This window comes from Podarcis filfolensis, assembly GCF_964270895.1.
Source record: "Podarcis filfolensis genome assembly, chromosome: 14".
Lineage (NCBI taxonomy): Eukaryota > Metazoa > Chordata > Lepidosauria > Squamata > Lacertidae > Podarcis > Podarcis filfolensis.
In genome coordinates, this window is record NC_139616.1 from 38,015,825 (window position 1) to 38,028,217 (window position 12,393).

General features: G+C 43.8%; 1 protein-coding gene across 4 annotated transcripts in view; it reads right to left on the reverse strand.

The window, feature by feature from the left end:
• The window catches only part of MARF1 (meiosis regulator and mRNA stability factor 1), a 35,828-nt gene that overhangs the window by 16,621 nt on the left and 6,814 nt on the right, over positions 1 to 12,393 (reverse strand). For all 4 annotated transcript variants that reach the window (XM_083584849.1, XM_083584847.1, XM_083584848.1 and 1 more), the window contains exons 5-15: positions 11,370 to 11,596; positions 10,740 to 10,857; positions 8,079 to 8,251; positions 6,654 to 7,082; positions 5,224 to 5,390; positions 4,985 to 5,143; positions 3,522 to 3,705; positions 3,027 to 3,205; positions 2,117 to 2,197; positions 1,713 to 1,949; positions 519 to 638 (exon numbers count right to left, since the gene is read on the reverse strand). In XM_083584849.1, the coding sequence (XP_083440975.1) occupies positions 519 to 638; positions 1,713 to 1,949; positions 2,117 to 2,197; positions 3,027 to 3,205; positions 3,522 to 3,705; positions 4,985 to 5,143; positions 5,224 to 5,390; positions 6,654 to 7,082; positions 8,079 to 8,251; positions 10,740 to 10,857; positions 11,370 to 11,596 (2,074 nt within the window). The remainder of the gene's footprint in view (positions 1 to 518; positions 639 to 1,712; positions 1,950 to 2,116; positions 2,198 to 3,026; positions 3,206 to 3,521; positions 3,706 to 4,984; positions 5,144 to 5,223; positions 5,391 to 6,653; positions 7,083 to 8,078; positions 8,252 to 10,739; positions 10,858 to 11,369; positions 11,597 to 12,393) is intronic.

Here is a 12,393-nt window from a genome sequence, read left to right on the forward strand (position 1 = left end):
CATTTAATACAGACTTCTCTTGTCACTTGGAGCCCCTTCAGCCACCAAGGTAATCCTCAATGTGAGGAGTCAGAGAAAACCAATGAAGGGGAGGAGGGGTTAAGCAGTGAGAATGATTCCAAGGAGCCTAAAGGGAGGATGGCTTTTTTTGCACAGCATTTCACCTCTCACCTGTGATCAGCACTATTGGGGGTCACAAAGCAGATGGACCTGACTTTTGGCATGTTTTAATATTTAATATTTAATGATTTAATCTTGAATTTGGATTTTTTTTTAAAAAAAGTATATATATTATTATGCTTAAGAGAACTCAGAATCTTAACTACAGAGACACTCAAGTGGAATGGGGCCTGGAGGAGGTGCTTTCTCTTAGTGATGATCCATTTCTAACTTGCCTAGTGGAGGGAGTTGGTGGAGCAATCTATCCAAGGATCCCTTTCACTACAGGGAAAAAAAGGGGGGATTTAACCCGGTTCATTACTGAACATTCAAACAACGGCTAAGAAACTTTATTTTACCTCAGTAACGGCACTGTCCCCTCGTGGGTCTGCAACAAGCTATGAACTTGCGGTGCAAAGGTCTTAAGAGACAAAATCACAAAGGGAACTTTGTAGGAGTCAGGATCAAAGTCATGTTCACTAGAGAAATAAGAAAACATTGAACAGTTTTATACTGGGGTAAGGCAGTAAAGTAATATATACAGCCCAGAGTTTTGGCAAGCTGCCACTCTTAATTTGCTACTGTGGAAGATTTGTGTTATGGACTTTTGAAGCCAACAGCTACTAGTCTAAACTGGAGTCATCATTATAGTATAACCAAAGCAGATTAGTGGTTTTTCCACATGGGCATGGATTTGCCATCTTTCAAAGATCTTATACAGTTCAGGAAGCTGATGTAACCCTATAGATAATGTTAAAAGGTAAAGGTAAAGGTACCCCTGCCCGTACGGGCCAGTCGTGTCCGACTCTGGGGTTGTGCGCCCATCTCACTTAAGAGGCCGGGGGCCAGCGCTGTCCGAAGACACTTCCGGGTCACGTGGCCTGCGTGACAAGCTGCATCTGGCGAGCCAGCGCAGCACACGGAACGCCGTTTACCTTCCCGCTAGTAACCGGTCCCTATTTATCTACTTGCACCTGGGGGTGCTTTCGAACTGCTAGGTTGGCAGGCGCTGGGACCGAACGACGAGAGTGCACCCCGCCGCAGGGATTCGAACCGCCGACCTGACGATTGGCAAGTCCTAGGCGCTGAGGTTTTACCCACAGCGCCACCCGCGTCCCATAGATAATGTTGCTTCACAACTATTAAAGGAGAGTAATATATGCCAGACAGTTCTGTAGAGATATTCCCTTAAAAACCCAACAACCCCAAACACTTGCAAAGTTTTATTAAACCACAATGCTTAGGTATGGAACTTCCTCTCTATAATGCCAGGGACTGATGGATCTCTGTTTTAAGACATCAGATTAAGATGTGGTCATTTCCCCAAACTTATGGTTTGGGCTGAAAAGATTGTTTCAGTTTCTTGAGATTCTAATCTATTTTATATTGCTGTTGCTGCATTTCTCATACTGATTTGTGTATCTCAACATATTATTATGTATTACCCCAGGAACCACTGAAGGGCAGAATATAAAGTATATAAAAATGCGCCAATTTCAATTCCAGAGTTCACTTACAGCGATAGATGGAAGGATCTGAAAAACACCTCTTACCTGAAATCTTTATTAATGCAGTGCTGCTTGCAAATGGGCTCATGATATTCCAGTTCTTCAAATATGATAGGACTACAGTTAGCTGAAGAGCCATCATGAGACTGTGAAGACCCCAAAGGGCTCTGTCTAGCTTGACTACTGGGTAAAAGACATACAAGTCTTCCATTGCCTTGATCGCGGATGGCTACAACGTCTGTTATTTTATACAAGTCTGATACATTTAACTTGTGTCCAAACCTAAAAAAACAGAATATTTGAAAACTTTAATGAAGTGGAAAGGGGGGGGGAGGAGATGTCCCTACTCCTGGTATAGAGAACGTGTTCTAAAACTACTATCATAAAAGTAGTGAGTTATGAATATACCGTTTTTCTTAAGTAATTTGGCATGCCGTTTTCAGACCTACTTTTTCTCGTAGATCTCTGTGAACTTGAGAAGAGGCAGACAACAAGCTGGAGCATCTTGAAGAATGGACATTGCTTCTGAACTGCCAATGGAAGTGATTTGGTGTTAGGAAAGGCACGGTAAATCATTTCATTCCTAACTATTTTCTTCATGTACTCTAAATCCACCAGAATATTTTTTTAAAGGAACAGTGCTGACATAGCCCAGTGCCAATAGCCCAGGCGTTTAACTCTTTACCAGTGCCAATACACTAACTGAGAGAGGTAGTTTTGCTCAAAATTCTTAAGAGTTTAACGTACCCTGACCTCCAGTAATGAATACTCTTTTGGTATACAACTTAAAGGCAGAGGTGAGGAAGTCTCCAGGTATTGTTGGACTTCAACAATTGGCATCCTTGACTTTAAGGTAACCTCAAGAAGTGAGCCAGTCATTCCTACACCTTAAGGGCTGGTCACCTAAAACAGGCACCCCCAAATTTGTCCCTCCAGATGTTTTGGGACTACAATTCCCATCATCCCTGACCACTGGTCCTGTTAGCTAGGGATGATGGGAGTTGTAGTCCCAAAACATCTGGAGGGCCGAGTTTGTGGATGCCTGACCTAAAATAACAGAACCAAGTTCTCTAAGTAGCTGCTCCTGTGCTTATGTCTAGCCTATAATTCTTGGCTGTGGTTTGAATCCATTATTTCCCCATTCTGCCCCAACCGGCAAAGAGAACAGATAGATCCTTCCATTCATTTAAGGTAATTCTATTTGAAGACAGGTGAAGCCCCTGAGCATTCTTCATGATAACATGGTCTAGCGTCTATATGCTTCAAATGTGGTACTCTATTCTAACTATTTGATGTATAGCTAATCCTCAGCCTTCGAAAGTCTCCATTGTAAGATGTTCTAGCTTATTTTAAAATTACCTAACCAGTGCCAGGGATTTATTGGTAGCTCCTGTAGCCAGCGAAACCTGGATCCTCTTGCTGCCAATTTTGTATCTATGAAGGTAGTTGACAGCACGTATTGCTTCCTGTAAATTCTCCATTTGTACTATAGCCTTCAGCTGATAATCAGTATGAGGACTGAGTTCCACAGTCTTTACCTGAAATAAGAGATCAAATCAGCACACAAATACCAGGATTGACATATGATACTTGTGTATGTACAGAATCATCGACACAATCAGCCCCAACTACCCTCTCCAACACTGCAGAGCTCTGGTTCTCTGCAGACAATAAAGCCAGTTGAATAATTGCTAGAGCACAGGTGGCACAATGGTCGTAGTTCACCCACTTCTGTGTTTATGCTGATTTGTTTTAACATGCGGCCTGCTCTGAAATGATCTGCAATGAGGAACAAGAGTTTCTGCTCTTGAGCTGCATCCCGAAACAGGGCAAACGAAAGTAAACTCTATTTACCTTGCCATGCTTAGAGAAGATTTCTTGCAAAGTTTGCTGCAGCTCCTTTCTGGACAGTCTGTAGTCTATATTGCTAATCTGGATGTCTGCTCCGTTTGCAAAAGGATCTGGGTAGTCCACGCTACCAGTGTGATTGATAAAGGCGAGTGGAGAAGATCTGTTTGAGAGGTTTGGGGACACACTCCTAATGAAGTAGGGAGGAAAGCAAGGGAGTTCTAGAATTATTTATTCCACTGTACATAACACACACAATATCTCGAATACCGAATCCAGTTAGTTATACTAGAATCAGATTTTTGGTCTTCCTGGCTCAGGGATAGCCAATGTGGCTCCCTCCAGATGATGTTGGGATAGCTCCCACTATCCCTGACTGTAGACCATCTTGGCTGTGGTTGACGAGAATCATAATGCAACAGTATTTAGAGGGCACCGTGCTGGGTAAGCCATCTCTAGGTCTTTACACCAGGGTTTTGGATGGGGGTCTCAGGGATTGAACCTGAACTTGAGACTATTGACATGCAAAGCATGTACTCTTCCAGTGAGCAGCAAAAAATCCCGAACAGGTCTATTTTGCAACACACGGACTGGAGTTACACACATCTGTTCAACGAACAAATGAAGTCAAGAAGTGTCACATTCACATAGTACAGAAACACAGAACCTTTAAATTCTTGTGTAAAGATCCTTTTTTCACTTTTAAAAACAAAAGGTCTAGTGTCTCCAAACATCACCAGTCACGTTACAAAAATGGGTATCCCAGTCACTGTGACCTTTCAATTCCTCACACCAGACATAGGCAAACTCGGCCCTCCAGATGTTTTGGGACTACAATTCCCATCATCCCTGACCACTGGTCCTATTATCCAGGGATCATGGGAGTTGTAGTCCCAAAACATCTGGAGGGTCGAGTTTGCCTATGCCAGCCTCACACACCAAGGATTGCTCTCTTCTGCTTGCATGTGCAGACAGATAATGGATCAACCACTAGCCAACACTCAAGAAGACAGCAAGGGGATGAAAGCAGAGGAGAGAGCTTAAGGGCCATAGCTCAGTAGTAGAGCAATTTGCATACACAAGGCAGGTGGCACCAAGAATATCCCTTGTCTGAAACCCTAGAGTGGCTTCCTGCTGGTGTAGACAATACTAAGTGATATGGACTAATGGGTCTTATATGCAGTATAAGCCAGTTTCTACATTCCTCAGTTTGGCTTCAGACCACTGCACTAATCCACTGGTGACAGGTATACATATGCAGACACATGTGCATACTGAGAAACAAGATTAAAACCAATCTAAGTTGCCCAAGCATCTTGGGCCGGCTCTTATGGCAAGCTTCCCTGCAGACCCCAGGGTGGATTCATCCCTGCACAAGCATTCCAAAGGAGAATTCAGAGAAATCCCCAAAAATGGAGCCCAGGGGTCTTCTGCTTTTGTCAGAGCTTTGGACTGCAAGAGGTGCTTACCTAGAGGACCAGCGACTTTGAGATATCAGCACAGGACTGAGCTGCCTTGAAGCTGTGAGCATACTGAAAGCAGATGGGTAGCTAACTTGGAATACATCATCCTTCTCTTTTCTCTCTACTGGGGAGTTGCTGATGCTTCTGGCTGCCAGCGAATCTTTCCTGCATGAAGAAGAATGGCCTCATTAGCTTGCAATTTTGATTCTTGCTTTTTACAAAATTCAAACTTGCGCCTGACATACTTTAGACTGTTTTTGTGAACAGAGTCTCCTGCTCCTGCTTTCTTGGTTGCCAGGGCTGTAGAACTTGATGCACTAGAGTTACTTTGCAATGACGCAGCGTCCTCTTTTAGTGGGTCTTTGTGATTCTCGGTAATGTTTGCATTCTTTGACTCCATGCGGCAAAGCTCCTTGAAGAAAAAAATTATGCAGGTCAGCAAGCAAGAGGGGATTATGGTAGGCTAAATGCAACCCACAACTTAGATATGAATATGAGACCTGCAGGTATAGGGCAGTATATAAATTCAATTCATATTAAGAATAATATTCCTTAGAAGAAGCATCTACACTTTGGCATTTCTGGCCTACTGACAACAGGCACCTTCATAATACTCTTTTCAGTTTTTGCTTAAAACATTTTTGTTTGGGGAACTTATCCAGACATGTAGAAGTTACATGTGATTTATTGCTTTTTAGCTACTGTTTATTTTAATCATCTTTTGAATGCTTTCAAATACCTGGACTTCCTTGCTTCCTCTGAATGTTTTATATTTCTGGTTAGCCGCTTAGAGGTTGTTGTTGCTGTTCATTTTTAACAAACAGTATACACATAAATGAAAATCATTTATGTGTAAATTTATGTTAACAACCATCTCATAAAACTTCAGCAATACAAAACAATCATTAAGATGACTGCCCAAGAAAATCTGTAAGCAGCTGCAAAGGTCTGTCAGAATAATAATACCTTCAAGACATGCCTGAAAATCAAATGCAAGGATGCCTGCCGAATCTCTGCTGGAAAAATATTCTGCAGCATGGGACCAGTGACATTAGAAGCCTGAATTCAGGTCAAAGCCAGTCAGGCCTCTGTAACACATGGGACAATTAAGAGCACTGCCCTGGATTATCTGAGATCAAGCCTTTAAGGTAACCTGGACCCAAGAGCCTTGAACCAGGTCCAGTAGCATGTGGGCAACTAGTGCAGATGTTTGAGCAGCAAAAGCAGAATCTAAATATGGGAAGCACAATACAAGTCCTTATTATACAACAGCTAGTGGAGCCTTGGGGTGCAGCAAGCAGAAACCCAGTTCCCAACACTGCACATGGCATTGGTTGTGTCCCCTGCAAGTTCAGTAGAAACATCTGCAACTGGGTGGTTTTGCACATTCATCAGAATGCAAGGACGACCTATTTATGGACACCTGGGTTCAGTGTGCAGATTTTGAGGGACAGAACCTGCAGTGCATGTGACACTAAGGGCAAAAGTGTGGTTTCCACTGTAACTTGACAAGTCCACACATTTCAATAGATCTACTCTGGGTTTGACTTAGATGGACACACTTCAGAGAGGCTGGTGACAAAGGGTAGGGCAGACTAGTGGATTAAAAAAAAAACCCCTCTAAGGCTGAATATGTCTCACCCACCTCAGAGTTTTAAATTAATGAAGCTATTACCTGTAAGCTCTTCACGCTGGTGTTCTTTGCAACAGAGCCGTGCAACTGAGGGCCTTTTCCCACAGCAGCTTTTGCTGATGGATCAGTGGAGTCCCTGCCCACGAGGCACAGCTTTGAGCTCTTGTTCGCTTTTTTGGGTGACTTCACTTTTTCCGCTCCGGTAGAGCTTGCATTCTTGGCTTCAGCAAGCTCCTTGTTTTTAGGGGTAAAAGAAACGACAATCCTGTTGCCGAAGACATCTTCGTTCTCCATCCGCTTCTGAGCGCGCTCAGCGCTGTCTTGATTTAAGAAGCGGAGGATCGCGCTGCTGCCGGAAATGGTCAGTACTTTCCCTCCGCAATTGTCTGACAAACGACGGAGCCTGTAGCAGACACTTTTGCTGTCTCTGTTTGTTGGTAGGTTGTAAACATATAGCAGGGTATGGCATGCCTAAAAGACAACGGCTGTTTTTTAGTGGGCTTCTGGAGACTAGGGGGTAGAATCATACCTGAAGACAAAGTATGCTGGTATTATATCATTAAGAAACAGCAACACAGATAAACCATAGCTTATGGACTATTTGTGCTCAAGAAAATTTGGAACATGGGCCGATAAAGACTCCAAAGATTAAGCTTTGGACAGACACCACTAATTGCCAGGCTATTTACCAGCTACCACTGCTGGTCTGGGTCTCCTCTTCTGTCTTTTTAACATTGCCCTGGGGCAATGTAGCATCCATCTTGGGTGTCCACCCATGTCCCAGGGCAGTGGACTATGATTCTATTCCAGCTGAGATTCCTGCATTGCTGGGGGCTGGAGTAGATGACCCTTGGGGTCTCTTAGAAATCTACAATTCTATGGCTGGGCAATTAAAATGGTGGCTGCCTAATGTTCATTGGAGGAGTATGACACCCCTCCTCTTCTTCCTCTTCCTGTCTGCTTCCATATGTAAATCCATCCAGTGTCCTCAACTCCTCTGCAATATATGAGAGGGGACAAAGACCTGCAGTTGCACCCAAGCCACCTGCTGCAATGAGGGGGCAAACCAACATCACTGCAAGCTTCTCCACAAAATCAATAGCACTTCAACTTTTCATGAAAACCTGCAACCGAAGTCCCAAATTTTGCACTTCCTTCTGTATTCTGAGAGTTCACAAAACAGTTAAGTTTTATGCTCACTTTGAGCAACATAATGCTTATTGTTCCCAGAGTAAAGCCGGCATACATTAAAAGGAAATTTTAACATGCAACTGGAACATGAGAGTCTTGTTGTGAAACTAGGAGTTAGCTGTTTAACCATGTATTGCTGGCACGTGAGTTGTTAAAAGATTTGCATATCACACCCAGGACCAATCTAAGCCACATCTAGAAATACAATTACTTTGGCTGAATGGAAGCTAGTGCTCCAGTCAAGTCATCTAAAAACCAGAGAGGAAAATCACTTACTGTTTTTTTCAGTGGCAATCTTGGAGGCAAATCTGAAATGAATTCCTCAAATCTGATGAGCTCGTGAGCATGATGCAAGAGAGCCTCAGAAGCTTGATTTTTATGCACCAAGATTATGTGGAAACCATGACGGTGTCTCAAGTCACTGAGCTCTAGTGCAAAGTTAACATCAGCTGAAAAACATAAGCCCAACAGCAACAATAAATCATTGACTGAAGATGGTTTTGACAAGTTCACATTTTCATAGGGTGTTTCCCCCCAAAAGCCTCAGCAGATCAATTGTTCAGGAACATCAAGATATATTGCAATATGGCAACAAAGCCATACTGGGACCCTGTTTTCTTTCCTGGTTGCTACTATTCATTGCCTTGCCTCTGTTAAAAAAACCAAACCCCTGCAAGGATAATTTCATTTCAAGAATCAGGTGGCAGCCTGCCTCCACAAATAAGGACCCAGCCACACAGAATAATTCAGAACTAAAAATGAGAACCTATTTTTGTGACTCTCATTGGTAAATGAAAAACACCATCTTTTTCATTCAGTAGCTTGTTTATTCCTCGCTCCCCCCTTCCCCAAAATGGAATCTGCCAGCAATAAATTTATCTCACTCTTTGACTGCCTCTTTTCCTTCCACTTTGGAAGATGGGAAAGAGAGGAAGGGGATGGGGTGGGGAGAACGCCAGGAAGGGGACACAATATGAGAGGGTGTCTCTTGTGGACATCTGTAAAGTGTGACTTTAGAAAAACTTGCTCACACTTAAAGGAGACAAAGGCAGGAATTCACAGCAGCTCTTTCCACTGTTAACTTTCAGTGGCCTACCTTCATATGAAGGGCCACAGATCATTGGCCAAGCATATGTTTTGCACACAGGTCCCCTGGCTGCTCGAGTTAAAGGGGCCTCAAGCAGCAGGGCTGGGGGAAACCTCCATCTGAGCCTTGGAGAGCCACTGCCAGTCAGAGTAGACATGACTGGGTTAGGGAGACCCATGGTGCTCAAACAACTGCCGGCTGCACTAGGAGGCAGCAGTTTCTGACTCTTATTTCTACTACAAAACGGCAGTTCCCAAACCCTGAATGAGTTAAGGGGAGGCTGTAGTTACTCAACATGGAGGAAACAGACTTCATACACGCTCAGAAGGCAGCTAGTTACTTGTGTTCCTTCCTCAACTGAGCCATGGTTCAGATTACATCCTGAACTGAGGAGAAATAAGATACAGATGCATCAGACAGGCTGAGAAGGTGGTGCTCCAGAGTGTAAAGCAGAGCGAGGAAACCTGTGGCTCTTGATATGTTATCCGACTACTGTATGGAGGACCAGGGGAATATGCATCCCCAGCGTAAGCCCCGACAGAGGACGCTTTTAGACTGCATTACTGTGTGTGTGCAGTGGGAGAGAAAGGCAGTTTCAACCAAGTTCCATGGAGATTTTCCAGGCTACAGAATTAACGAGTTCCCAGGAAAGTGCATCTTCATTCAGCAGCTTTATATGTATAATTTCACCTTCCCCCCTCCCTCTCTCCCCCTTATGACTTCATTCCTCAATGACAAGCTTGGGAAGAAAGTCTCTGTGAGATGCTACTCCTAGAGCTTCTTTATGCAGGAACTGCAGGAGACAAAAAACTTTCCAATGCACGCTGACATAGGATGTACTGCAAGGAGGTGGTCAAGCACTGAAAGCAGCACCAGTCACCACCGGCAAATTGGAAGCAAGGCAGCTAATGTTCCAGAGATGCGCTCAGTCTGGCAAGGGAACCAGCGTGAGAGCCAACCTGAGAGCCAAATGCAGCACTCTAGATCCAAATCTATGGCCTTTGGGAGTCTCTGCAGACCCACTTTGCACCCTTTCCCAGTAGTTTCCTTAGCTAGAATACATCCTTGAGTTCTAATAATGCCAGCCTATGTAAGAGATGTGGCCCCACTTACTTTTGCCTTTGGCCCCAGTCACTGCTGGTACAAGGCCCCTAGAAGGTCCCCCATGACTGACTGTGGCCCTAGCAATCTGTATTCTTCCTAAACCTGGAAACTTGAAGGAGCATTAATGGATATTTCAATGCAGCACTCATCGGTTTTGATAGAAGCCCAAAGCTGTTTCCAAGTCCAGCCGTACGTTGGAAGTCAAACAGCTTAGTTACCGGAAGTTTTGGCTCCCGAACACTGCAAACCCGGAAGTGACTGTTCCGGTTTGCAAACAATTTTTGGAAGCCGAACATCTGATGGGGCTTCCGCGGCTTCCGATTAGCTGCAGGAGCTTCCTACAGCCAATCAGAAGCAATGCTTTGGTTTTCAAACATTTTGGAAGTCGAATGGACTTCCGGAACGGATTCCGTTTGACTTCCAAGGTATGACTGTATCTCGTTCCTTTGTTCTCTACAGTCCCACTTAAGCCAATGCAACCATCCTGGCATGGACTGTAAAACCAAGACGAATTAAAACCCAGAATAGTTTTAATATTATGCTCATTTAAGCAAAACAAGAAAAAAATTCCCCGCTGATCAGAACACAATTTTACGTAGAAGTTGTGCAGAACACATTACTACTGTGATCAGGAAAGTTTGTGCATCGATCTGAATGAAACTGAGCATGCGTTCTTATATGTGGGCAAAAACCAACCAAATGACCACAAAAACATATTCTTTTTTAAAAGCACTGTTTATACATACTTGATACAAGGACCACAGTGGCTGGTGCGGCGTGAGTATCAGCAAATCTTCTAAGACTCTGTCTGAGTTTGTCATCAGCTGCATTCTTTGCTGTTGCGTTAATGTGTGCAACTGTCACCTAAAGAAATACAGGGAACATTCGTATTAAATACAACAGGACCCAATAAAACACCTGAGAAGCTTCCTGTAGATGCAGCAATGCAGCTGGAAAAATAAAAGTCTCTCCTGCTCAAGAGGGTAAGACCCAAATCAACGGATGAAGGTTACAAGATAGGAGATTCCAACTAAACATCAGAAATAACTTTCTGATGGCAAGAGCTGTTCGACAGCGGAACGGACTCCCTCAGAAGGTGGTGGACTCTCCTTCATTGGAGGTTTTTAAGCCTCCAGAGGGGTGCCATTGAGGGTCCCAGCCTGTGTGTTTGTGTGTATGCAAATGTGTGTGGGGGTGTGCCAAACTGAGTCTTTGACCCAGATGAAATAAAGCCTAGTTTCGCCCTTGGGTTGGATGGCCATCTGCCCTGGGTGCTCTAGTTGAGATTCCTGGCTTATGAGACCCTCCCTCCAACTCTGTAGTTTCAGGAACTATTTGCTTCCCCAGGTCAAACTTTAAACTGGAGAGAGGCTTACCTGACAGTTGTTCAGTTCTTCAATAACTTCTTTGCTCTCCTTACTGATATCACACACACAAATGAACTCTGCCTCTCTGTGGCCTTTGAAGAACTTTTCACGAATTCGCTGTACCACTGCCACAGCTGAACGGCCAGAAGGAACAGAACAGTTTTCAATATCCCAAAAGACTCCAATGGGAGGCAAATTTTCTAGCACTTGGCCTGTTAGAGCAACCTCTGGAGATCCTACAGTTGGAAAAGATAGAAAGTGGTCATATGCTATTGTTAGAATTTGCAGCAGTTTCACAAGTTTGCCAGATGTTAGAATGCTATACATGGGGGATTAATTACAGAGAACTGTTAAAGTCAGGATGGTTAACCTTTAGCTTTCCAGATGTTGCTGGACTACAACTCCCATAATCCTTGACCAATGGCCATGCTGCTTAGGGGCTCTTCAAAGGTCCTGATCTAACCACATCTGGAGGGCCACAAGTTAACCACCCATGGATTAAATCCATCTAGTTTAAGTGATATATCAGGGGAAATGTTCAGCACAATACCATTAGTTAAAACATCAGCCCATCTGTGGTCCACATTACATTTACTCCAGAGCAAACTTTTTATGGCCAATGGAATCACTCCAGTATAAAGGCACTTTTCAACCCTTACATGGTGGAATTTCATTTCACTCCACCTGAGATAAACAGGGATCTTTAATTTCAATAAGCAGAACTAAGAAAAAAACCAATGTGAGGCTTCTGACATTTCACAATCAAAAGGAATTCAGCAGAATTGAGACTTTGAGGTTTTAAAGAAAGTTCTGTCTCACACATTATGCAATGCAAACGGCAATGGACAAGACCAGTGTACTGGGCTATTTAAAGTCCAGATGGTTAAAGGGCTGTTAAGAGAGAAATATGGATAGCCACTTGGTGACAGCAGTGAATAAGGATGGGTTGGTTTGGCTGACTGGCCTGCTTGCCTCCTCCCCCACCCCTGCCTCAATTCTGCAGGCTACATTCCATGCCATCACAGCCACAGAT